General features: G+C 45.2%; 3 protein-coding genes across 4 annotated transcripts; 1 reads left to right on the top strand and 2 right to left on the bottom strand.

Annotated features, from left to right (window-relative positions):
* Positions 1-223: 223 nt before the first annotated feature.
* Positions 224-9,824, bottom strand: atg14 (autophagy related 14). The gene is made up of 11 exons (XM_071894268.2): positions 9,295-9,824; positions 7,750-7,812; positions 7,424-7,466; positions 6,935-7,016; positions 5,769-6,006; positions 4,923-5,152; positions 4,713-4,830; positions 4,228-4,318; positions 3,909-3,994; positions 3,564-3,738; positions 224-2,478 (listed from the first exon to the last, which is right to left on the bottom strand). Exons 1-11 carry the CDS (start codon positions 9,567-9,569, stop codon positions 2,353-2,355), a joined length of 1,527 nt encoding a protein of 508 aa, XP_071750369.2. The 5' UTR covers positions 9,570-9,824; the 3' UTR covers positions 224-2,352.
* Positions 9,825-10,728: 904 nt separating this feature from the next.
* On the bottom strand, positions 10,729-15,922 carry tbpl2 (TATA box binding protein like 2). Its single transcript, XM_078289476.1, has 8 exons — positions 15,875-15,922; positions 14,288-14,415; positions 13,914-14,120; positions 13,498-13,585; positions 12,496-12,587; positions 12,016-12,183; positions 11,156-11,268; positions 10,729-10,817 (listed from the first exon to the last, which is right to left on the bottom strand). The coding sequence occupies exons 1-8, from the start codon at positions 15,920-15,922 to the stop codon at positions 10,729-10,731; spliced, it is 933 nt and encodes a 310-aa protein (XP_078145602.1).
* Positions 15,923-18,504: 2,582 nt separating this feature from the next.
* jmjd7 (jumonji domain containing 7) lies at positions 18,505-24,460 on the top strand. Of its 2 annotated transcripts, none has more exons than XM_071894269.2 (9): positions 18,505-18,691; positions 19,191-19,344; positions 19,422-19,560; positions 19,790-19,904; positions 20,364-20,420; positions 21,262-21,357; positions 22,268-22,344; positions 22,808-22,967; positions 23,772-24,460. In XM_071894269.2, the coding sequence occupies exons 1-9, from the start codon at positions 18,628-18,630 to the stop codon at positions 23,909-23,911; spliced, it is 1,002 nt and encodes a 333-aa protein (XP_071750370.1). In that variant the 5' UTR covers positions 18,505-18,627; the 3' UTR covers positions 23,912-24,460. The 2 variants fall into 2 exon arrangements, with proteins under 2 accessions (XP_071750370.1, XP_078145601.1); XM_078289475.1 differs by having other exon boundaries at positions 18,618-18,704.
* The last annotated feature ends 212 nt before the right edge of the window (positions 24,461-24,672 follow it).

Here is a 24,672-nt window from a genome sequence, read left to right as displayed (position 1 = left end):
GCCAAGGAAAGTTCTGTAATAATAATATTTAGTCGTAATAATTAAAGAGTTTACAATGCTTTACAGCTGAAAAAACAGCAAAGGAATGAAATAAAGTGATAGAAATATTAAGAGGGAAGGAGAATAAAAAGAAGCAGGAGGAGAAACAATTTTAAGCATCAATAAATTATTGAATAAAAACAATAGAAAAACATAAATGTGAGTTTAAGAATCGATCTGAAAGCTGAGGAAGAAGAAAACGGGCTTTTATTTCAAATCAGGCATTTTATGGCAACAGAGAGAAGTTCCACTCTTCTTCACACTTTGATCCTTCAATGGAAAAAAAGTTCAACTCCACTGACTGTCAATGGAAGGAAGCTGAGCGAGTTTCTATCTACAGACGCAGCTGCAGGGAAACGTCCAGCTGCAGAAAACTACTGAGAAGAAGAAGAAGACGACACATGATGCTGATGAGACCGAACAGATCCATCCAACCACATTCAGTTCACATGGAAACCAGATCTGAAACCGGGTGTGAATCTGATTGGTTTAAACTGCGGATCAGACAGGAAGCCGGAGAGAGCAGAGAGTCAACATCCCATAATGTAGTGAGAAACTGTTCTGCTGTTGACACGGATGTGAGTCCCAGCCTGTCGTCATGGTAACAGCTGAATCGGTTTGAGCCTCGTTTCTCGGTCGACGCTTCGGAGATACGAAGTTTCATCTGACCTAACAGCTGAAACACACGGAGGTTCCAGAGTCCAGCAGAGTCCAGCAGAGTCCAGCAGAGTCCAGCAGAGTCCAGCAGGCAGAAGGTTTCATCTTCTGCTCCAGATCTGATCCAGAGTCAGACTGAGATCCATCCAGCTGATCACAGACTGTAGAACTGATCAATACTCACTGGTAGTGAAGAGCTGAAGCTGAACTGACTCTGAGACTCCTTGATCAGATTCAACAGTCTGATGAATGTTTCTTTTCTTCTTCTCCTGTTTCAGTGGAGAGTTTTAGTTTCCCATGATGCTCTATGTTTCAGAGGAAGAAAACCAGAGAAACACTGAATGCTGGGAGTTTTTTTGGCATGAAAATTGTCAAATTTAAACAAATTGAATATCGGCACAAAAATCTCAGTTCAGAACGCTTCAGTCTGGTTTCCATCGCTCTGTGTTGGCTGTAGGAGGCGGGGCGTCGCCACGGTGACCGCTGTTCATTAGCAGCAGTCCGTTCCCTGTTTTGAAAACTACTTCCTGTTCCAGGGGACTGGAGCTCACCTGGAGAGAGACTCACCAGCACTAACTTCCCCTGAAGACGCTCACTGTGATTGGATGACAATTATTCTAATGAGCCGGATATGAAAAACACAGAGTGAACGAATATTAATGATCAAACTGAACATCTGTCTGGTGACTCTGTCAGTAGAGTTCCTGTGTGTCTCAGTAGAGTCCAGTAGAGTCTCGCTGCATCGACCAATCAGAGCAGGAGGCTGCTGTCTGCTGCTTAAAGGATTTCCGCCCATTTTAAGAAGAGTTACAGTTTCTGTGATCTTACACTCTTTGCTAAAGCTACAAATTATTGAGCCAAGCCTTGAACTTGTCATGTCACTGTGATGTCACTGTGATGTCATTGTGATGTCACTGTGATGTCACTGTGATGTAAAGTCTGTCAGTCATGGATCCACAGTCAGAGTCCCATTCACTGTCAATGGAGCAGCTGCTGATTTGACACAAATTCAAGGTTTTTTTTTGAAGGATGCACAAAAAATTCTTTGCTATTGCTATTATTTGACAGAATATTGCAATTTAAACTGATTATCATCACAGTTTTTGTCGTCATACATTTTTTTAAGAACTTTAAAATTGTTTAAAGAAAAATGATTTAGTTAAAAATTAGATGTGAGTGTTCAGATTTACTGAGTTTGAGTCTGATGAAGGTTTGGATTCTAAACCTCCTTGTTCACAAATCCAGTTTGGACCAAACTCTCTCTGAAGAAACTAACTGCAGACTCTGACATTTGGAAATTGCAGAAGTTCGTATTGAAATTTAGATTTTTTATTTTCATTAATTGTTCAGCTCTAGTTCCTTCTCTCTGGTTTGTATCTTTAGTAAAGAGTGAAGCTTCACAGACTGAACATGAGATTTATTAAAACTAACAGAGTTCAACAGAAGCGGAGTCTGCTGTGACCTCTGACCCCAGAACAGCCAGGACACTGACACTTTGCTCAGTCCAGTCCGGTCCAAACCACAACTGGATCCAGATCAGTCCAGTCCAGATCAGTCCAATACAGAAATCAATACAGCCCAGATCAGTCCAGATCAGATGAGTCCAGCCCAGGCCGGTCCGGTCCGGATCAGATCAGATGAGTCCGGTCGGTCCGGTCAGCGCTGGCCGGTGTACGCTCTGAACCAGGAAGTGACGGAGGCGGCGGCGGAGGAGATCATCCCTCCGGCGTTGGCAGCCGGCTGGGAGACCTGCAGCAATGCACTCTGGGAAAGATCCATGGACTGGAGGAAGAGGGAGGAAGAGGAGAGAGGAGAGAGGAGAGGTTACAAAAGAATAGAGGTAAAATCACACAGGAGCTTTTATTTTGAAATCCCAGCAGGAGGAGAAAATGAAAACACAGAGTCATGCTGCAGTGAAGCAGATCCGTCACTTTTATATTTCATTCATATTCTATAAGAGTCTCAGTCTGAAGCACTGCAACATCTCACTGTTACAGGAGCTGTTTGTCATGTGATCATGGATCCTGCCTGATCTGACTCTGATCTGACTCCAGACCAAACTCATTTTAATAACTCGTCATATTTTCCACACTGCAAGCTGAATAAGATGAACTGAGAGTCACATGACCAGCTGATAAAAACATCTGGCACACATGAGACTTTTTGTGAGATTTCTTTTCTCAACATGACTTAGTATCTCTTAATTAAGAGATACTAAGTCATTATTATCACTTGATGATGAAAGAAAAGTGACGTGCCAGGAGCAGAAATGGTTCCATACAGTTCAGATCATCATGCTGCTGATGTTGGAGTCTCTTTTATTTTCTGATCCAGATGGAGACGCATCATCTGTAAACTGACCAGCAGGAGGCGCCACAGAGACGAGAGACCAGCAGAGAGTCCAGACTGAGGTACAGAATGGATTCACATCTGTACAGCTTGTTCCTGATTGGTCAAAAGGGGAACCGCATCATTCATGGAGAACGATGAGTTTACTGTTGCCTTGTTTTTTCTGGTTTATCCAGATGTGGGCCGGGCGATCAATATCATGACAGGAGGATTTTTTTCAATATCGATATATATCACCATGTGGCTCACATATGAAACATCACATGTTAACTAATCAAATTAATGTCTATCCCATTGAACTGAATGGTAATGTTCGGTGTGATGTCAAACAAAACTGACATTTTCAAATAATATTCCTTAAAATGTTTCATATGTCAAGTTTTTAAATAAAATCTGCTTGTTCTCATCAGTTCAGACAAAATCACCAGATCCAGCATGATCACCGGAGTGATGCCGTATGATTCACTGACAGAGCAGAAACCATCATCTGAGTCAGGTGCGTCCCGTGTCTCTCCCACCTGTGACGGGATGTCGCAGAAGCGCGGACTCGGCACCGTCTCCCAGTCCGTCCCCAGGTCCGTCTCCTCGTCCGTCACCGCCTCGTCTCCGCTCTCCTCCGCCGGCCCCGCCGCCTCCGGCTCCACGAACTCCATCGACTCCTCCAGGTCCGCGCTCACCTCGAACGGCCCCGTCCTGCTCAGACGGGACGGGACAGGGACGGGACGGGACAGGGACGGGACAGACCGGGACGGGACAGACCGGGACGGGACAGACCGGGACGGGACGGGAGAACAACAGTCAGTATCAGGACGACACAAACAAGTCAGATTTTCAGCATTAGGAGACAGACAGCTGGATCTCACCTGCCCAGGTTGTCGTTGTCGGGGGCGACCAGGAACATGATGTTCCTCAGAGTGTGATGAGGATGGAGCTTCTCACTGTCTACATGCTGCACACACACACACACAGTTAAGGTTTCATTCAAACACTTAACAACCGTCATACACACAGTAACACACATTTCTCTGTCTCTCTCTATTACTAAATATTAGGATTACTGGAGAGAGAAACATCTGTTCTTGTTTTTGAACTGAGTGACTGAATTTAACATAGAGCACTTTATAATAAAACCCTTCATATACTGACACACACACACACACACACACACACACACAGCTGTACCTGGGAGAAGCAGAGGTGCAGGATGTTGGTGTTCAGTTTGCTCAGCGCTCTGGTGAAGCGATACCGGCTCAGATTCTCTCCACAGAACTCACTGAGGACCAAACAGGCAGCGTGTCAGGAGGCGGCCATCTTGTTTTACTCTCAAAACCTCAAGTGGATTTTGAGTCGTTTTCCTAGTGATCCACAGGTCGCCGATAACGGGCCAATAGCAGGCCAGACGACTGAATTTAAATTCTGTTTTCTGAATTTGTATGGAATGATTGAATTTATTGAAGTTGAAACTGATTATAGAAATCAAACTCATGATGCTCTTACCAAGTTTTTATCCTATTAAAACCATATTGCATTGAGTCCTAGATATTTAGTTTTCTTTAAGATATTAAATTGATACTGGACTCTTGATTTGTTCTGACTTGACTTGCTGTTCTACATTTAGACTTGGGACTTGACTTGAGACTGACTTGGGACTCGGTCAGTCCTCCTACCTGTTGCAGAGCTTCTTGGGCAGGTTGACGTCCAGGATGTGGGACAGGATGTTGGCGAGCTGCGTGGCGTAGCAGAGCGCCGCGCTGATGGTGTGGGCGGGGTTAATGTGGTCCAACTCTGCGAGGGAGGGAGGAGGTCAGAGGTCAGAGGTCACAGACAACACAACTAATGACCCTACGAGAAGTGAAGGGTTTTAACACGTTTCTCACCTGGCCCCTGATTGGTGCTCTTCTCCTCCACCCAGCTGTAGTAGGCGGAGCAGTCTCCGTTGCTAGGCAGCGTGACGGGCGGCCCGGTGATGCTGATGCTGGTCTCTCCGTTCTGGTCGTCCCAGATCCAGCGTCCGGACAGGTAGGTGGTGCGCCGCGCCTCCGCCAGCTCGCTCACCGTGCTGGAGGTCAGCGCCGGGTCGCACTCCGCCACCACGTCCGCAGGGTCTCTGACGGACAGACGCAGGGGCAGGGGGGGGGGGGATTGTATAAACGGCTGCAGGACTAACGCTGCGTTCACATCACATCAGGAGGGAAAGAACGGGACGACTTGGAGCGTTCACATGTTCGACTCGCTGGATCGCCCGCATCCAACATCAGTTTTATTTTATTTATTCTTTCATTTCAAATCAACCATAACAAACTGCAGCAGATTTGACTTGCTTTCTGTCAATAGACTTGACTGTTACTGTGAGAATAACTGATCACTTAGATTTTTATCACGTTGGACTGCTGACATCAGTGGATTCGCTTCAGTGTCGCCGCTTGTGTTGACGCACTTCCCACATATCACAGCAACCTCTAGGAGGCTGACATGATCTTTTCCCAGTGGGCAGGTCGTATTTATGGATTGGTTTTTGGGGTATTTTGGCATTATTTTGGATAACCTGAGACGCTGCAGTTACATGGACCGCGCCTCAGACCGCTGATCCACCAGGACGCCCATATTTGACTAATTTAAGTCAATCCATGGTTGAATTTTGATTTTTAGTCCTTGAATCTGCTAAATGTTAACTGAAGCCGGTGTGTGTGTGTGTGTGCGTGTGTGTGTGTGTGTGTGTGCACCTGCTGCCCTGCTTCTCCTCCTGTGTGGGGAAGATGTGTGTGGTGAGCTCCAGGATGTGTTGGCGGCGCAGCGCGGCCAGCTGGCCCAGCCGGCCCTGCAGCTCGCGCCCGCGCCGCTCCAGCAGCTCGCCCAGACGCCGGTTGTGGCGCTCGATCTTGTCCCGTTTCTCCTGGTGGCGTCCGGCCCGACGCTGCAGCCGCTGGCTCTCCTCCTGAGAGCGCAGGAGGAGGTCTTTATCTGAGGGGGGGGGAGGGGGGGGGGGGGGGGGGGGGGAGGAGGAGGATGAGCTGTTTGATACACAGGGATGTGACTGTGTGGCTGGTTGGATGACCAAAAATCACAGGTTTAATCCCTGACTCACTCATTAACTCACTCAATAACTAACTCACTCACTCACTCAATAACTAACTCACTCACTCACTCAATAACTAACTCACTCACTCACTCAATAACTAACTCACTCACTCACTCAATAACTAACTCACTCACTCACTCAATAACTAACTCACTCACTCACTCAATAACTAACTCACTCACTCACTCAATAACTAACTCACTAACTCACTCAATAACTAACTCACTAACTCACTCAATAACTAACTCACTAACTCACTCAATAACTAACTCACTCAATAACTAACTCACTAACTCACTCAATAACTAACTCACTCAATAACTAACTCACTCAATAACTAACTCACTAACTCACTCAATAACTAACTCACTAACTCACTCAATAACTAACTCACTCAATAACTAACTCACTCAATAACTAACTCACTCAATAACTAACTCACTAACTCACTCAATAACTAACTCACTAACTCACTCAATAACTAACTCACTCAATAACTAACTCACTAACTCACTCAATAACTAACTCACTAATGCACTCACTCAATAACTAACTCACTCAATAACTAACTAACTCACTCACTCACCGACTCAATAACTAACTCACTCACTCACTCACCAACTAACTCACTCAATAACTAACTCACTAATGCACTCACTCAATAACTAACTCACTCACTCACCCACCGACTCAATAACTAACTCACTCACCAACTCAATAACTAACTCACTAACTCAATAACTCACTCACTCACTGACTAACTCACTCATTAACTCACTAACTCACTCACTGACTGACGAACCGACTCACCGCTCTTCACCTCCTCGTTGCCCCAGGTTATCGCCTCCTTCAGCTGCTCGATCTTCATCTTACACGACATGATCTTCCATTTCTGGGAGAAACAACATGTTTCACTTTATTCACTTTGATCTAAATCTATTAACATGACAGCACAGGGAACAAGAAGGACAATACTCCAGTCAGATTATAAAAATATACATCTGCAAGCCTGAGCTGTGATGAGAGCATTAAACAGATATGAGGAGAAAAGACCTTGATGTGTTTTACAGTAACCGAGTACAAACCAATGAGGTAGTATTCTGTTGTTTCTGTCACTGGCTTCTTCCTCATGAGCCTGACCTGGTTTTAACTGTTATTAAAACACTTTGGGTTCCACTGATTAGGTTTCCTTCATGTGTGTCAGACAGAAATAAGGGATAAACCCCTTCTTCAGCTGCTTCATAGGGACTGAATATAATAAAAGGAGGTGTGATGTCAGGTTAACGGAGGTTAACTCGCCATCTGATCCGCCTGCAGCTTCCTGTCCATGGACTGGATCACTCTGTGGAGAGAACACAGTTAAAATAATACAAATAAACATAAAATAAACATCAGTCTTACAGAGTTTGTCTTTGTTGTGACAGTGGATATGGGCAGTTTGTTCAATTAAATCTGTTTGTGGGCATTGTTGCTAAGGAGTGTGCAGATTTTATTATTTTTAATTTCTATATCCGTCCCCAACATCGTCACATCTTCATTAAATTCTACTGTAAACCGCCTCAGTCTGGCCGGTTCGACTGTACAACAAACTGTCACCAAATTTATTTTATGTTTTGTTTTTTTACCTCTGTTGAAGCTGCTCCTTTTCCTCCCTCAGCTTTTTCAGCCTCTCCAACTTTTCAATGTATCTGTAGAGACAAAATAATAAATGTATTAATTGATCAGCTCTATTAAATGGTGTCAGGGAATCTGGCTGAACAAGTCCCACGGCTGAGAGGAATTCGGCTCATAACAGACTACACCTAGTTACAGTAAACCTCAGCAGATATGAGATAAACACATTGAAAGAGGACAGTGATAACAGCCGGGGTTACCAAACTTTTTCATGATAGATAAGTTTTAAACCACAGTCTCATCTGATGAAGGTTTGGTTGTCTGAAACCTCCAGTCAGAATAGTCTATATATTCTCTCTTTGTGAAAGCTTCAAGTGAATGCAATGCTAGTTAAATTAAAACATTCCTAATTTTGCTGTTGACCTCCTGGAACCTTCATCAAGACCCCTGGTGGTCCCTGGACCCCAGTTTGAGAAACACTGCACGACCAGCCACCTAACCGTGAATACCATGAGGAGTTATTTTAGGTTTCATGTGTGGTGTAACTGTAGCTGGGCAGCTAGCAGCAGCATGCAAAGTAGCTAAATAACACCAAGTTAGCCAGTCCAACCCATATATAGACCGGTCAGCAGTGTGAAGCTAACAGTGTGAAGCTAACAGCAGCCTGCTTGTGTCCTGCTGGGCAGATTAATGTCCAACCGGCTGTAAACAAACTGGAAAACTGCAGCTTGGAGACCAGAATGCCAGAACGCGCTAACAAGCCGCTAACTGCGTAGCTAAAAACAGCGGCTTCAAACAGCTGAAGTTGTACAGTGCAGCATTAGCTGCTAACTAGCCTAGCCGGCTAACATGGTGTGGTTGTTGTGCTGGTGACTGTCGACTGCTATAAATAACTGTAGTATGAACCTGTGTTTGACTGATTTGTATATTCATTTTCAATCTGTGAATTTTTGACAAAAACAGTTTAAACAATAAAACCGTTTTTGTCAGTTACGGAGTCAGACGGTGGTGATAACCCCGATACGTCTCATAAGGCCAAATTCTATTAAATAATTCCACGATTTAACAACGCCTTGGTTACTGGCAAAGCTAAACACCTCTTAAAATAACATGCAAGACCTTTTCTAAATCATTACGAACCATTCATCGATTCGGCAAATATACAATCCACCTTGCAGCACTTATTTCAACAAAATAGTACTGCTACACCTGTTATTGACACCATCATTTTTCCACCAAAAACAAACCGCAGTGGGCGGCAGCGAGCAGAGTGAACAAATGTTAAAAGTTAAAATTTTATTGGAATGAATGCTGCGTGGTGGACTACGTGTGCGCCGAATTAAAAAGAAGCTCCAAATTTTTCACAAAAGATATTGAGTAATATGTTAGGTGGTGTGTACGTCTGCCGACAAGCAGGGCGACTTTAAAATGCCAGATTTGAGCATTGAGTTTAGCGCACCGTTCTCCTAATACCAGGGAGAATGGTGCGTACCGGGGATCATAAAGAGAGTGGAGGGGGGGGATCGGTTGACTTCACTCCTGAACACCAAGCGCACCTTCCTGGGTTCCTTCCATCGAAGTACACAAAGTCTCCGGCCTGGACGCAGCGGGCACAGGTCAGCCTCCGGCGGGCGGTGCTGCAGAGGGGACACCGCTCCACCGCCACGTACAGACCCTCCGCGTCGTCCACCGACTCCACCATCACACAGCCCGGGGCGGGGGTCGTGGTGTGGAAGTGATGGGGGCGGAGAGGCGGCCTCCCCCCGACCTGGGAGCCGGAGGAAGCGCCCTGGTCCGGGCCGCCTGGCGAGACTCCTGCTGCGGACGCCATGGATCAGCTAAGCTAGCTCCCTGCTAAGCTAACCAGCTAGGCTAACGTTAGCTCAGACTTACTAAGCAAATTTAGCTAGCACGAACTAGCTGCCAGACTCCGCGTTTTCTACCTTTTCATGTTGATATTACGGTTGTTATGTTCTGCGCGAGATCGCTGTCATCATTTTTAAAAAGTTAATTTAGGAAAAAACACAGCTTGAAATAGGCTTGTTTTTGTTTTGGTGAACGGACGGTGACTGCGCCAGTGCGCTTCCTGTTTTCCCTGATCACGTGACAGCGTTTGTTTATGTAATGACGCAAAAGTTGTGGGCAGAGTCAAAAACACGCTGCAGTTTTATGATGCATTCAGGTCCCACGAGAAAGACGGTCAATTTGATTTTCCTACATAAAAACACCTGCCGACACCGATGTCGGCTTTGGAAGCTGCGGCGTCAGCCTGGTTACCAATAAGAGTCACCTGCGAGTGACTGGTTCAGTTTGTTTGCCTAAAAAGCACACTGAAGAATATAAATTAATTGGAGTGCTGTCCTGGAGTATTTCGTTACACATTAATAACTGAAAAATCCAACTGAGGGTTGAGCGCGTTTTTTGGTAAATTGTTTTGATTATAAATTCATAAATAAAATGTATTTGGATAAGCTTCGAAGTTGTAGCAATGAGAAATCAGCATTAGTTCATGTGTTAAAGTGGGGAAAAGCTGAGCAGGAGCAGAAAACTACAATCATGGCGTCTTTCCGCTTCAAACGTGTCCCAGTCTGCTTTTAACCGCCAAGTCGTACTGATGGTTATTCCCACAGGACTTGAATGCAGCATTTCCCAGTGGAAAATCATTTGTTCTCTCACCCATGTGTCAAAATCTGATACTTAGTTAAATGAAGCCTCTCACCGCTGCGTTCAGCATCAGCTTGACTCTGATCGGTCCAAGAAGAAACTACAGTCACAGCTCAAAACAGCAAATGTCTTTTTTCAGATAATAAATGAAGATTTTGTCTAATTCTACACACCAGTTTCCACCCCGCTGCACAGTGATATGGAAAACTTTAACCTTTATTTCCTCTCAGGATAGTTCAGTTTGGACTCCATCCAACAAAATAAAACACATAGATATATATTTATATATTCACATAGACAGACAGAAGAAGCTGCAGCCGTCCTCCTCACTGCTTCCTGAAGCCCTTCAGGATGGGGTAGATGTTCTCGAACGCCTCGTAGATCTCCGCTCGCTCTTTGGCTCCTGAAACGCAGACTGAGTGAGGGTCATGTGACGAGGTCAGGAGGTCAAGACACGCCGGAGTCCAGCCGAGCGGACGCTGGGCCGGGGCATATCCACGATTTTATATCACGATACTGTCCCGCCAAAATATCGCGATATACGATATTATCGATAGCCTAATGGAAGCCCATTAAGGATAAGATTAAGATTCATATATTTTATTTCTGCTGTTTTCATGTGATAACGAGTTCATATTCTTTGTTTTATCAAGATATCCAGTTATTTTCCCCCATATTTCCCCAATAAAGTTTAATCTAATCTAACTGTGTGGGGACATTTGGACACACACACACACACACACACACACACACACACACACACACAGTTACCGGTCAGAACCACCTTCCCGGACACAAAGATGAGCAGGACGATGCGAGGCTTCACCATGCGGTAGATCAGACCAGGAAACAGCTCCGGTTCATAACTGAGGAGAACACACACACACACACACACACACACAGCTGGAATAAATATATTGAACACCTGACAGAGTAACTGAAGTTTTTCTCTCTCTCTCTCTCTGTCTCTCTCTCTCTCTCTCTCTCTCTCTCTCTCTCTCTCTCTCAGGAACCTTGAATTTGTGTCAAATCAGCAGCTGCTCCATTGACAGTGAATGGGACTCTGACTGTGGATCCATGACTGACAGACTTTACATCACAGTGACATCACAATGACATCACAGTGACATCACAAGTTCAAGGCTTGGCTCAATAATTTGTAGCTTTAGCAAAGAGTGTAAGATCACAGAAACTGTAACTCTTCTTCTTAAAATGGGCGGAAATCCTTTAAGCAGCAGACAGCAGCCTCCTGCTCTGATTGGTCGATGCAGCGAGACTCTACTGGACTCTACTGAGACACACAGGAACTCTACTGACAGAGTCACCAGACAGATGTTCAGTTTGATCATTAATATTCGTTCACTCTGTGTTTTTCATATCCGGCTCATTAGAATAATTGTCATCCAATCACAGTGAGCGTCTTCAGGGGAAGTTAGTGCTGGACTCTCTCTCTCTCTCTCTCTCTCTCTCTCTCTCTCTCTCTCTCTCTCTCTCTCTCTCTCTCTCTCTCTCTCTCTCTCTCTCTCTCTCTCTCTCTCTCTCTCTCTCGCTCGCTCGCTCGCTCTCTCTCTCTCTCTCTCTCTCCTCCCCCCCCCCCCTCTCTCTCTCTCTACCTGCTGAACTGTTGATGAGTCAGCACCAGTCCCTCCAGTCTGATGGGGAAACAGACATCGCAGCTCGCCACCATGTTCTGGATCTTGAAGTCCAGGAAGCGAGCGGGGAAGCCGAGCTTCTGCACCACACGCGCGTACTTCCTGGCTGCCAGCCGCGACTGCTCCTCACTGCACACACACACACACACACACACACACACACACACACACAGGCATGACCCGATTTCCCCACAGAGATCAATACAGTTTTTTACAGTCATTTAATCTGATTAACAGCATGAGACAGACAGAGAGACAGACAGACAGGCAGACAGACAGACAGACAGACAGGCAGACAGACAGACAGAGAGACAGACAGAGAGACAGACAGACAGGCAGACAGGCAGACAGACAGACAGACAGACAGACAGGCAGGCAGGCAGGCAGACAGACAGACAGACAGACAGACAGGCAGGCAGGCAGGCAGACAGACAGACAGACCTCTTGGCTCCAGTACAGACCATCTTCCCGGAGCTGAAGATCAGCGCTGTGGTTCTCGGCTCTCTGATCCTCATGATGACCGCCGCGAAGCGCTGAAAACACGAGAGACACGAGAGACTGAGCAGCTGCAGCCGGTTCAGACGCTGCGTTAGTTCTGTTCATCTGGTCTCATTCTACTTGGAAACTTCACATGAAGCTCTCCGAAGTTGAGTGATGAAGTCAGAAAGTCTGAGAACATTTTGCTGCCTGAGTTTCTGAGTTCTGACACAACGGTGACCTTTAAAGCTCCACATCACATAAAACAGGACTCCCTCTCCTCTGTGATGATAAAGGAGTTGGATGTGTATCTAAACATGGTGAAAGCATCAAAACTAAATCCACACAATCCATATTAGAAAAGCGAGCCTCTAAACGAGCCGTTTGGACTTCCGTAACTTTGTGGCGTCACAAAGGTTCGCTCATTATCATTTCTGTAAGAAATAATAGACTAACAAAGTGTTGTTTTCAAAGCGGTCGAGCGGTCGTCATCGTTTATTACCGGAGAGTTTTCCCTACCTGTAGCCGCCGGGCCGCGGCGTCTCACGTTTCGCTCTCGAAACGGTTAGCCGATCGGAACGGAGGGTCGTTAATATTAATGAGCCTTAAAGACACGGAGACAGAAACGGCCTGTTCTTGGTAAGGCTCAGAGAGATGCTGGAAAATGAACGTGGAGAAATGGATTGAGAGTGTTTTTGGTTCATGACACCACACACACAGCTTTGAATGGACAGAAAGACACTAAATAAACTCTGGAGAGAAGATGGAGCTTTAACCTTCTCAACAACTGCCAGTCAACCCTAATGAAGGTTTTGTGTTAGAGAACTGAAGTCCTCGACTGACTAAATGAGGCACTTTTCCAGACTGGATCTTCTGGATTATAGACATATTGAATAATGAACTTCAGTTGGAAGTGAACCGATCAGAGTTCTTGTGGTTCTGGTTCCTGTGTGAACGTTAACGGACCTTCGGGTTGTATTCTGCGTTCCTCGCCTGGAGAGCGATGAACTTCAGGTCCAGAGGACAGCCGAGGTTCACTGTGGAGACGATGTTCCTGCACACACACACACACACACACACACACACACACACACACACACACACACACACACACACACACACACACACACACACACACACAGAGAGAGCCACAGACAGAAATGCTCTCAGTCGATCACATGTCTCTACATTGACTCTTTGCTGCAGTTTATTTGTGGTGCAGCCTGATGGTTTCTCTGGTTCAGTGTGTGTGGTGTGTCGTTCTGTTAGACTGAACTGGGCTCTATAGGAACGCTCAGCTTGGATTATGGCACGGGGGATATTAACATCATATCCTGTGTTGATAAATGCTAAATGGAACATCGCTTTAAGGCGTGTCGTACTGTAACTGTGGGATGATTCCGGATCGCTCCGTCACAGGGGTCATGGGGGTCATGGGGGTCATTGGGGTCATGGGACAGAAGCGGGAGGCGGCGGATCCCGGCCCTGCCCCCAGCCCAGGCCCCGCCCCCGCCGGCTCAGCCGCTGTGGAATCCTGGGAACTGTAGTCCAGGAAGATGCCGCTGTCCTGCGACACGTCGGCGGCTCCGCTCTCCTCCACAGGCCGAGCGGCTTCAGCTGAAGAGAGACGACACGGATCGTCACATTTTTGTATCGAGATATATTGAATTTCAATATATCGTCCCGTCCCGTCCCTAAAATTGAAGGGGAAAGTCAGGGTGCGAGGGGTTAAAGTCCCCCCCCATCCCCACCCCACCCCCCCTCAGTACCTCTGCTGTCGCTCGGCTCTTCCTGTGTGTTCAGCTCGTCAGGCAGGAAGCTGAGGTCCAGCTCGTCACCCAGCTCTCCGCTCGGCCCCGCCCCCCCCGGCATGAAGCCGGAGTCCTGCGGGACAGGACAGGTGTGTGTTCACCCAGAGCTGTGACTCAGTTCAGCTCTCAGTGAACAGGTTTGTTCAGCTGATTCTTTGAGAGAGTCGGAGAGATTGTTTTGCTTTTATTTAAAAACTGAAATAACTGCAGTCAGTTTTCACTGTTGAAACCCTGACTTTGTTTACATTGTGATTTATTGGACTGAATCAGAAATATAAAGACTGAGCTTCTGATCCAGGAACTGAGAATTAATATGAATTCATCTGTTGAAAAGAAATGAAAATTCCTGCTCACAAAATTCACCTCTGCTCAGAGGTAGAGACTCGAGTCACATGACTTGGACTCGAGTCCCAGTTTTAACTGCTTGAGACTTGACTTGATGCATGAAGAGAAGACTTGAGACTTGACTTGACTTGGGTTCTGGTGACTTGGGACTTGACTCTGACTTGTACTTTGATGACTTGAAAAGGTTTCTAAAGTCTTGACTTGAGATCTTGTGTTTGTGTAAATGACTTAGATTGAAAGTGATGAGATTTGTTCCAGCGGACGACTGAATTTAAATTCTGTTTTCTGAATTTGTATGGAATGATTGAATTTATTGAAGTTGAAACTGATTATAGAAATCAAACTCATGATGCTCTTACCAAGTTTTTATCCTATTAAAACCATATTGCATTGAAAAGTCCTAGATATTTAGTTTTCTTTAAGATATTAAATTGATACTGGACTCTTGATTTGTTCTGACTTGACTTGCTGTTCTACATTTAGACTTGAGACTTGACTTTAATGACTTGGAATTGACTTGGGACTCATTTAGCAGCTTGGAAAGTCTGGTTTCATTTGTTTTGTTTCTAATTAAAACTCTTAATTTCCATCTACAAGTCAAACTCTTCAACAACCTGATGTGTGAATTTACCCAAAATGTAAATCCTCAAGTCGTCTCCACATTAGATCTTCAGCACAGTGTCGCTCCATTTAGCTTCAGCAGTTCAGACTTCACAGATCAAATCAGAAACAGGATCAGAAAGAATATAATCAATATTTTAGGTGTTTTGGCAGAAAGAAACTGATGCAAAGAAGGAAAACCTCGTCCTGCTGCTGATGAAAACCCTGTTCCAGACTGACAGAGTCCTGCTGCGTTTCATGATGCTGATTCTACACTGAAGGGACAAAATATTAGAGACTGATGAGAGAATCCATCTAGAAGCCATTATCCCTTATTGATTTCCCTTATTAGCTTTGTTCCAATCAGAAAAAAAGGAGACGTATAGATAAAGAGAGTTACAGGAGTTTTAAGCTCTGAGACAGTTGAGATGTGGATTGTGGGAAAATAACGTTATAATAATGTTTTGTATGTTCAGTGTAAAAACTCTCAGCATGAAAGCAGTGCAGCTGCAGCAGATCAGTTTCAGATCCTCTGATCACTGATCAATCACTGACAGGTTTTCTGTCTGTTCTGTCAGTTTACTCACATTTGCAATTGAATCATCAAAGTATCTCTCCAGCGCCGACTCGTCCATGATGATCGATCGATCAGAGTTTCAGCTCCGCTCTGTTCCCTGATCAGTCTGGATTGGATCCAGCTGTGATCCTGCAGGCTGAGTCTCAGGATCCACTTCTGAGTCACGGATTCAATCTCTGATCTGTTTCACTTGATTTCTAATGACATTCACATTTTCTGTATTTATTTTTACTTTTACTGTTTTTTTATTACTCTGTGAAATTTGAACTGTATTTATATGACAATGCTGCGCTGTTCCTGTTTGACTTTTTTTTAAATTTGTTTTATAAATTGGATGTATGATTTTGTTTCATTGTTAAAGAAGCCTACTTTGCAAACTCAGTTTTCAAAAGTGCTATAAAAATAAGGTTCATTATAATAATTAATTTTTGATTTTATTGAACCAGTGTTTCTCCAGGGGGTTTTGACTGAACTCAGTTCAAATGTCAACACAGCTGATAGGAATTTGCCTCAGTGCAGCTCTTAAGAACAGACAAAAAAACCCCACACACATAAGTAAATAAAATATATAAAATAAGAACAGCAAAAACAGTTATCACATTTATACATTCAAACATACATAATATGATAAAGTCCTAAAGTGCTTTGTGCTGCTACCTACCTACTTTAGTGCATGGTGGCTGATGCTTGCTCTACTGCAGGTGCTTGTGCGTCAGAGTATGGACCAGCCTCAGGATACGTGCTGTCCTGAGGCGGGATGTCCTGCACCTGAAACTCTGTAATCTCCCTCCGGAGGGGAGGGGTTTGAAGAGGGAGCTGGCCGGGTGAGAGGGGTCGGCCATCACCTTCTGCGTCTTGCGTCTGATACGTGTACGGTATGTATGTATACATATATGGAGGACACACAGGGAAGGTCACAGCCAATGATGTTAGACGCTGTGCGCACAACTCTTCCTAACTGTCCCCTCTCAGGCCGGGTGTGTTGCCACGCTGTGACTGAGAAGACGAGGACTCTCCACAGATCTGTAGAAGTGCAGCATCGCCTCCCCAGTCACGCCAAACTTTTTAACCTGGTGCAGAAAGTGAAGCCTCCGGTGGGCCTTGTTAATTATGTGGCTGGTGTAGACTTCCCACTTCAGAGTGTGGCATACGGTGGTGCCAAGGAATTTAAAAGTGTCAACCCTCTCCACTATCTGGTCATTGATGACCAGTGGAGGGAGGACCGCCTCACCCCTCCGGACGTCAATTACCATTTCTTTTGTCTTAGCGATGTTTAAAAGCAGGTTGTTTGCCCTACACCGCTCCACTAGACCCCCATCTCAGCCCTGTAGGCTGATTCATCACCGCTCCTTATCATGCCTGCCACTGGTGTGTCATCTGCATATTTAAAAATCCGCACAGATTCAGAATGGGATCACTGGTATATAGTGAGTACAGCAGAGGTGAGAGAACACAGCCCTGAGGGGCCCCAGTGTTGAGGGTCATAGGCCTGGAGAACATGTTACCTATCTTAACCACCTGCTTCCTATCTGACAGAAAATCTAAAATCCAGTTGCATAGACTGATTAATTCCCAGCACCTGAAGTTTATCATATAGTTTAAGGGGCACGATGGTATTAAACGCTGAACTAAAATCAATAACTCTTACATAGGTGGCGGGGGCCTCCAGGTGCTGCAGGATACAGGAGACACAGCATCCTCAGACCTGTTAGCAAACTGAAACATGTCCATCTCAACACGGGATAAATGGTTACAGACCAGTCGCTCAAACACCTTCATAACAACAGAAGTCAGAGCAGCAGGCCTGTCATCATTCAGACTGACAGCATTAGACTTCTTGGGTCCAGGGATGACAACAGCAGATTTAAAACATGCAGGGACTTTGGATAGCCTAAGAGACCAGTCAAAAATATCTGTGAAAACAGAAGCAAGTTGGTGGGCGCAGAACCTTAAAGTGAATGCGGACACATGGTCTGCCCTGCTGCCCTCCTGCTGTGTTGTTGAGTTTTAACCTCGTGCTCTTTAACCAAGGAGGCTCTGCAGGCTCTGCTCTATCTACTGCTCCGAGTTCATCTGACTGCAAATCAAATCTGCAATAGAATTCATTCAACTTATCTGGAAGAGAGAGGTCCACATCCTGAGCTGTCTGTTTGTTCTTGTACCCTGTAATCATCTCATCCACATGTTTTCCACCTCATGGCTTCATGTCCGTCACTCTGCTGTCTGTTGAGATCTCTGTCTCTCTTCTGGAGACAAACTGGATCTCAGTGGGACTTCCTGGAAAAATAAAGATTCAATAAAAATAAACTTTCCATCTAGATTTTCCTCAGTCAGTCCAGGGATTTGAACCAGCAACCTGTCCAAGCCCACTCCTCTAAACTGCAGGCTACTGATACCCCAAAATATTATTATTATTGTTGTGATTGTTATCGTTATTAGTGTCAGTTGAATTTCCCCAAGAGGATCAATAAAGTGCTATCTTATCTTATCTTATCTCATGTTAGGTGTGTGTTTGTGCAGTTGGTCCTCCAGCCTGCAGGGGGAGACATCCTGACCCAAAACCTCACCGAACAGAGCCGAAGCAGAAGCCCTGCGCATGCGCATTAGTTGTAAACAAAGCAGCATGGCAGCATGAAGGCTGACAGATTTCAAATACGAGCGTTCATGTTTGAAATATAGATTATCTTGTAATAACGTCAGCCGACACTGTGACTGATCAATACTGATCGATAATTGCAGGTTTCACAGAAGAATGTTGGAATCATGACGCAAAAACAAAGCGACGCTGTGAAGGAAATCCTGACTGAGTTTTCTCTGGAGGCGCATGGTGAGAAAATACTGTTACTGCTGGTATTACTACAAGTATTACTGCAATTTATACTACTACTACTGCTACTGTTACTACTACTACGACTACTACTGCTACTGTTACTACTACTACTACTACTGCTACTGTTACTACTACTACTACTACTACTACAATTGCTAGTATTACTACAAGTATTGCTACAATTTATACTACTACTACTACTACTGCTACTGTTACTACTACTACTGCTATTACTGCTAGTATTACTACAATTTATACTACTACTACTACTACTACTACTGCTACTAATACTAATACTTTAGCTCCTACTACTACTGCTACTGTTACTACTACTACTGCTATTACTGCTAGTATTACTACAATTTATACTACTACTACTACTACTACTACTGCTACTAATACTAATACTTTAGCTCCTACTACTACAGCTACTTCTTCTTCTTCTTCTGTAGTCAGATAAACAGCTGCAGTGTGACGGTGTTTGTTTTCTCTTCAGATCTCTACCTGAACCAATCAGTTCCCTACCTGGAGGAGCCTCCCGCCCCTCTGGACTTTTACCGCGACTGGATTGGTCCAAACAAGCCCTGCATCATCCGCAACGCCATCGACCATTGGCCGGCCCTGAACAGATGGACGCCGTCGTACCTCAGGTCAGGAGGTTCAACATCAGGTTCCTGTCCGGTTCAGCGGCAGAACCCTGTCTGAATGTCCTGTCTCCTCCCTGCAGAGAGACGGTGGGGTCAAAGGTCATCAGCGTGGCGGTGACCCCTAACGGCTACGCAGACGCCGTCAGCGGGGATCGGTTCGTGATGCCGGAGGAGCGTCACATGACCTTTTCCTCCCTGCTGGACGTGATGGAGGGGAAGGTATGATGTCATACTGTATGATGTCACACAAAGACAAAGAGGTGTGACCAAGTCAGCTTCGCTCGAGTCCCAAGTCAGTCTCAAGTCTAAATGTAGATCACCAAGTCAAGTCCAAGTCATTAATGTCAAGTCTCAAGTCAAGTATTCTCTCTGGTTCTCCTGGTTCTCCTGGTTCTCCTGGTTCTCCTGCAGTGTAAAGTGTGTGTGTGTGTGTGTGTGTGTGTTGCAGGTGGAGAAGAGCGGTGTGTTCTATGTTCAGAAACAGTGTTCCAACCTGCTGGAGGAGCTGCCGGCGCTGACCTCTGACCTGGAGCCGCACGTCTCCTGGATGAGCGCCGCGCTGGGTGGGTGCAGGCGCACGCTGATGATGTCATCATTCCTCCCTGAACACAGCTGTTAGAAAACCTGACATGAAGTTTCAGTTTCTTTTTTAATTAATTTGTGATGTGCATGGAAACATCGGCACTCACATCATTATCTTCTGTTCACCACTCTCTCCCTTAATATTAATAATCAATAATCAGGTTTCTATAATTTTTCTAACTGCATGTTGTTAATATTTTTTTTATATTCTCACACGTTTTCTGTTCATTTCTTTGTCAGTTTGCTGTCCTGCTGTTGTTTTTCACATCCTGCATAATAACCTGTAACTCAGATGTTTTCTTGTGGTGTTGTGACGATCAGTTGTGTCATGATCAATATCCCAGATGTTCTGATTTATATTCCAGATGTTTCTCTGCTGTATCCTGTCCGACCGAACGATCAATAAAGTTTCATCTCATTTGAATCTTGTTTCCCTGCAGGAAAGCTTCCGGACGCTGTGAACTTCTGGCTAGGCGAGGCGAGCGCCGTCACGTCCAGTAAGACTCTTTACATCTGACTCCAGATCAGACCAGACCAGATCAGACCAGATCAGACCAGATCAGATCAGACCAGATCAGATCAGACCAGATCAGACCAGATCAGATCAGATCAGATCAGATCAGATCAGACCAGACCAGACCAGATCAGATCAGACCAGACCAGACCAGACCAGACCAGACCAGATCAGATCAGACCAGACCAGACCAGACCAGACCAGATCAGATCAGACCAGACCAGACCAGACCAGACCAGACCAGACCAGATCAGACCAGATCAGATCAGACCAGACCAGACCAGACCAGACCAGACCAGACCAGACCAGATCAGATCAGACCAGACCAGACCAGACCAGACCAGACCAGACCAGATCAGATCAGATCAGACCAGATCAGATCAGACCAGATCAGACCAGATCCACGCTGCTCTCTGCTCTGTGCAGGAGAAACTTCATCCTCCTTCATTTCATTCTTGACTTCATTCAGGAAAATAAAACATCCTGCAGTTCCTCAGTCAGTACTTCAGAAGCTGAGATGATTCAGTGTGTTGAGTTCAGACTCAGAGTCTGCTTTAGCTTCATGTCAGCTGGCAGACTGGAGGTCAGTTTGTCAGTTGAGATTTCATTTTGAAACAAAACTTCAGTTATAACAGTGAAAGAAAATATTTTCCAGTGGTGACACTGCATGTTCATTGTGTATTTACTGTATTTACTGTGTATTTACTGCATGTTCACTGTGTATTTACTGTGTATTTACTGCATGTTCACTGTATTTACTGTGTATTTACTGTGTATTTACTGTGTATTTACTGTGTATTTACTGTGTATTTACTGTGTTTCAGTGCATAAGGATCACTATGAGAATCTTTACTGTGTGATTTCTGGAGAGAAACATTTCATCCTGCTGCCGCCGACAGACCGCCCCTTCATCCCCTACGGTAACCATAGTAACCACCCTTCATCCACTACGGTAACCATAGTAACCACCCTTCATCCACTACGGTAACCATAGTAACCACCCTTCATCCCCTACGGTAACCATAGTAACCCCCCTTCATCCACTACGGTAACCATAGCAACCACCCTCCATCCACTACAGTAACCATAGCAACCACCCTCCATCCACTACAGTAACCATAGCAACCACCCTCTGTCCCCTACGGTAACCATAGCAACCATCCTCCATCCATTAGAGTAACCATAGCAACCATCCTCCATCCACTACGGTAACCATAGCAACCACCCTCCATTCTCTACAGTAGCCATAGTAACAACCCTCCTGTCGGGTTGCAGCCTGAATTCAAAATGGATTAAACTCATTTTTGTCACACATTAACTCTTTATATGACAATAATGTCAAAGTGGATTTTTTTCTTTATAATTTTTTCAAATTAATTGAAAATGAGAAGCTGAGATATTTTGTGTTCAGACTCTTCCCAGAGACTGGAGGCTGGAATCACTGCCAGGAGTTTTGAATACTGATTTAAATGAGACATTTCTGTATTTAATTTTCAGAACAATTGCAAAAACACAGTTTTGCTTCGTATTTTGTTCACAATGTTGACAAAACTGAATTCTGCAACGAGTCCCTGCTGAAGACTGTGTTGATCTGTCTGTCTGACTGTCTGTCTGTCTCTCTGTCTCTCTCTCTACCTGTCTCTCTGCCTGTCTGTCTGTCTCTCTCTCTCTCTCTACCTGTCTCTCTCTACCTGTCTCTCTGCCTGTCTGTCTGTCTCTCTCTCTACCTGTCTCTCTGCCTGTCTGTCTGTCTCTCTCGCTCTCTCTACCTGTCTCTCTGCCTGTCTGTCTGTCTCTCTGTCTCTCTCTCTACCTGTCTCTCTCTCTCAGGTCTTTACCAGCCGGCTGTTTACAGACAGAAGGAAGACGGAGACTTTGAGGTTGTCGATCAGATCGGCTCTGACAAGGTGAGTTCAGGTTCCAGCTGATCTGCTGTAGCTCCGCCTCCGGCTCAGACAGGCGGCGGCAGTGGGCGGGGCTGCGGGCGGGGCTGCGGGCGGGGCTGCGGGCGGGGCGGTGGGCGGGGCTGTGGGTGGGGCGGTGGGCGGAGCCTAGCACTGCTGTTCTCTTGTTTCCTGTTGCAGGAACGGAGATCAGTTCAGTTCAGTTAGGCAGCAACAAGAACTTTTCTCCAGGCAGAAACAGCTGGAGGAGAGAACGGCTCGACTCGGCTGCTGTCATCAGACTCTGAGGGAAAACAGAATTAAGTTTTATCTCACACGTTTCATTTACCAAAGAGTTTGTATATTAAGTTGAATTTACTCTGTGAAGTAGCTAGCGTTGTAGCTAAGCTAACGATGGACAGATGTTCTAGCTGGCAGAAAAACAAATAAACCATAAGTGTCCTTCCCCCCCCCTTCCCCCCCTCAGGTGCCCTGGATCCCTCTGGACCCTCTGGATCCGGATCTGGACCGGTTCCCGGCCTACAGCCTCGCCCGGCCGCTCCGCTGCACTGTGAAGGCCGGAGAGACGCTCTACCTGCCGTCCCTCTGGTTTCACCACGTCCAGCAGAGCCACGGCTGCATCGCAGGTAAAACACTGTGATGACATCATCTGTGGAGCCGCTGAGAAGATTCTGATTGGCTGCAGAGCTACACTCTCAAAAAAAGCGACAGAAGTACCCAATATGGAACATTAATGTTCCTCACGGTACAGCTTGACTTGTTGGAAAGTTGTATGCAAAAATAAGCAAAACTAAATAATTGTGTTCATTTACCCAGAGGTAAAATGCAGAGCTGTGACCAAGTCCACCTCACTCAAGTCCCAAGTCAGTCTTGAGGCGCAAATCTCAAGTCAAGTCTCAAGTCAAGTCTCAAGTCTAAATGTAGATTACCAAGTCAAGTCCAAGTCAAGTCCAAGTCATTAATGTCAAGTCTCAAGTCTAAATGTAGAACAGCAAGTCAAGTCAGAACAAATCAAGAGTCCAGTATCAATTTTCAATGCAATATGGTTTAATTAGGATAAAAACTTGGTAAGAGCATCATGAGTTTGATTTCTATAATCAGTTTCAACTTCAATAAATTCAATCATTCCATACAAATTCAGAAAACAGAATTTAAATTCAGTCGTCTGCTGGAACAAATCTCATCACTTTCAATCTAAGTCATTTACACAAACACAAGATCTCAAGTCAAGACTTTAGAAACCTTTTCAAGTCATCAAAGTACAAGTCAGAGTCAAGTCCCAAGTCACCAGAACCCAAGTCACCAGAACCCAAGTCACCAGAACCCAAGTCACCAGAACCCAAGTCACCAGAACCCAAGTCAAGTCAAGTCTCAAGTCTTCTCTCAAACTGCATCTTGTTGTTTTCCTGTCTGCTGTGTTTCTGCTGCAGTGAACTTCTGGTACGACATGGAGTTCGACATCAAGTACAACTACTTCCAGATGTTGGAGGCCCTGTCCGGGGTCATGATGACATCACAGGAAGTGACATCACAGGAAGTGACATCACAGGACGCTCCGCCTACATCTTAGTTCTGCGTCGAGTCAGGAGAAAAGTAAAGCCGACATCCTCTGATAGAAGGAAACCAGGAAACATTTTGCTGTGATGTTTATCTGTCAGCATCAGAAGTGCATTAATATGATAAAATCATAATTAGAATCACGTTAAGAAATTACAAGCAGCCACCTGCAGGTAAATGTATTTCATTTTATCAGTCTGACTGTGTTGAGCATCCATCCAGCCTTGTTTTTGTTTTGCTCTATTTTATTAGTACATTTTCTGGTTATCATATTTATTGAACTCGCAATTCATCTTTTTGCCACCATGTGTGTGTGAGCTGACCTCGACCTACTGTTGTAAACTACAATAAACCATCACACACTTCAGTCTGCAGACAAAAAAATTATTGATTATCATAATTGATAATTTTACCAGATTACTCAGTTGCCACCGTGCGACAGAATAATGAGAGAAATGATGTTTATCTTAACCATAGCAACCACCCTTCATCCCCTACTGTAACCATAGCAACCACCCTTCATCCCCTACTGTAATCATAGCAACCACCCTTCATCCCCTACTGTAACCATAGCAACCACCCTTCATCCCCTACTGTAAGGATCCAGGAGCAGGCCAACTTCGAGGCCTGCAAGGAGGACATTGAGGCCGTCCATAAAGAACTGGAGGAGGTCCAGGAATCGCTCTGGCCTGTGAGGCAGAGAGGGACGCACTCCAGGAAGGAATGCAGGACCTCAAAGAAAATCTCAGAGAAGGCCGTGAGCAACCAAGAGCT

Source organism: Centroberyx gerrardi, chromosome 17 (assembly GCF_048128805.1).
Source record: "Centroberyx gerrardi isolate f3 chromosome 17, fCenGer3.hap1.cur.20231027, whole genome shotgun sequence".
In the NCBI taxonomy this organism is placed as follows: Eukaryota; Metazoa; Chordata; class Actinopteri; order Beryciformes; family Berycidae; genus Centroberyx; species Centroberyx gerrardi.
The sequence above is the reverse complement of the archived record's forward strand: the minus strand, read 5'-3'. Positions and strand labels throughout refer to the sequence as shown.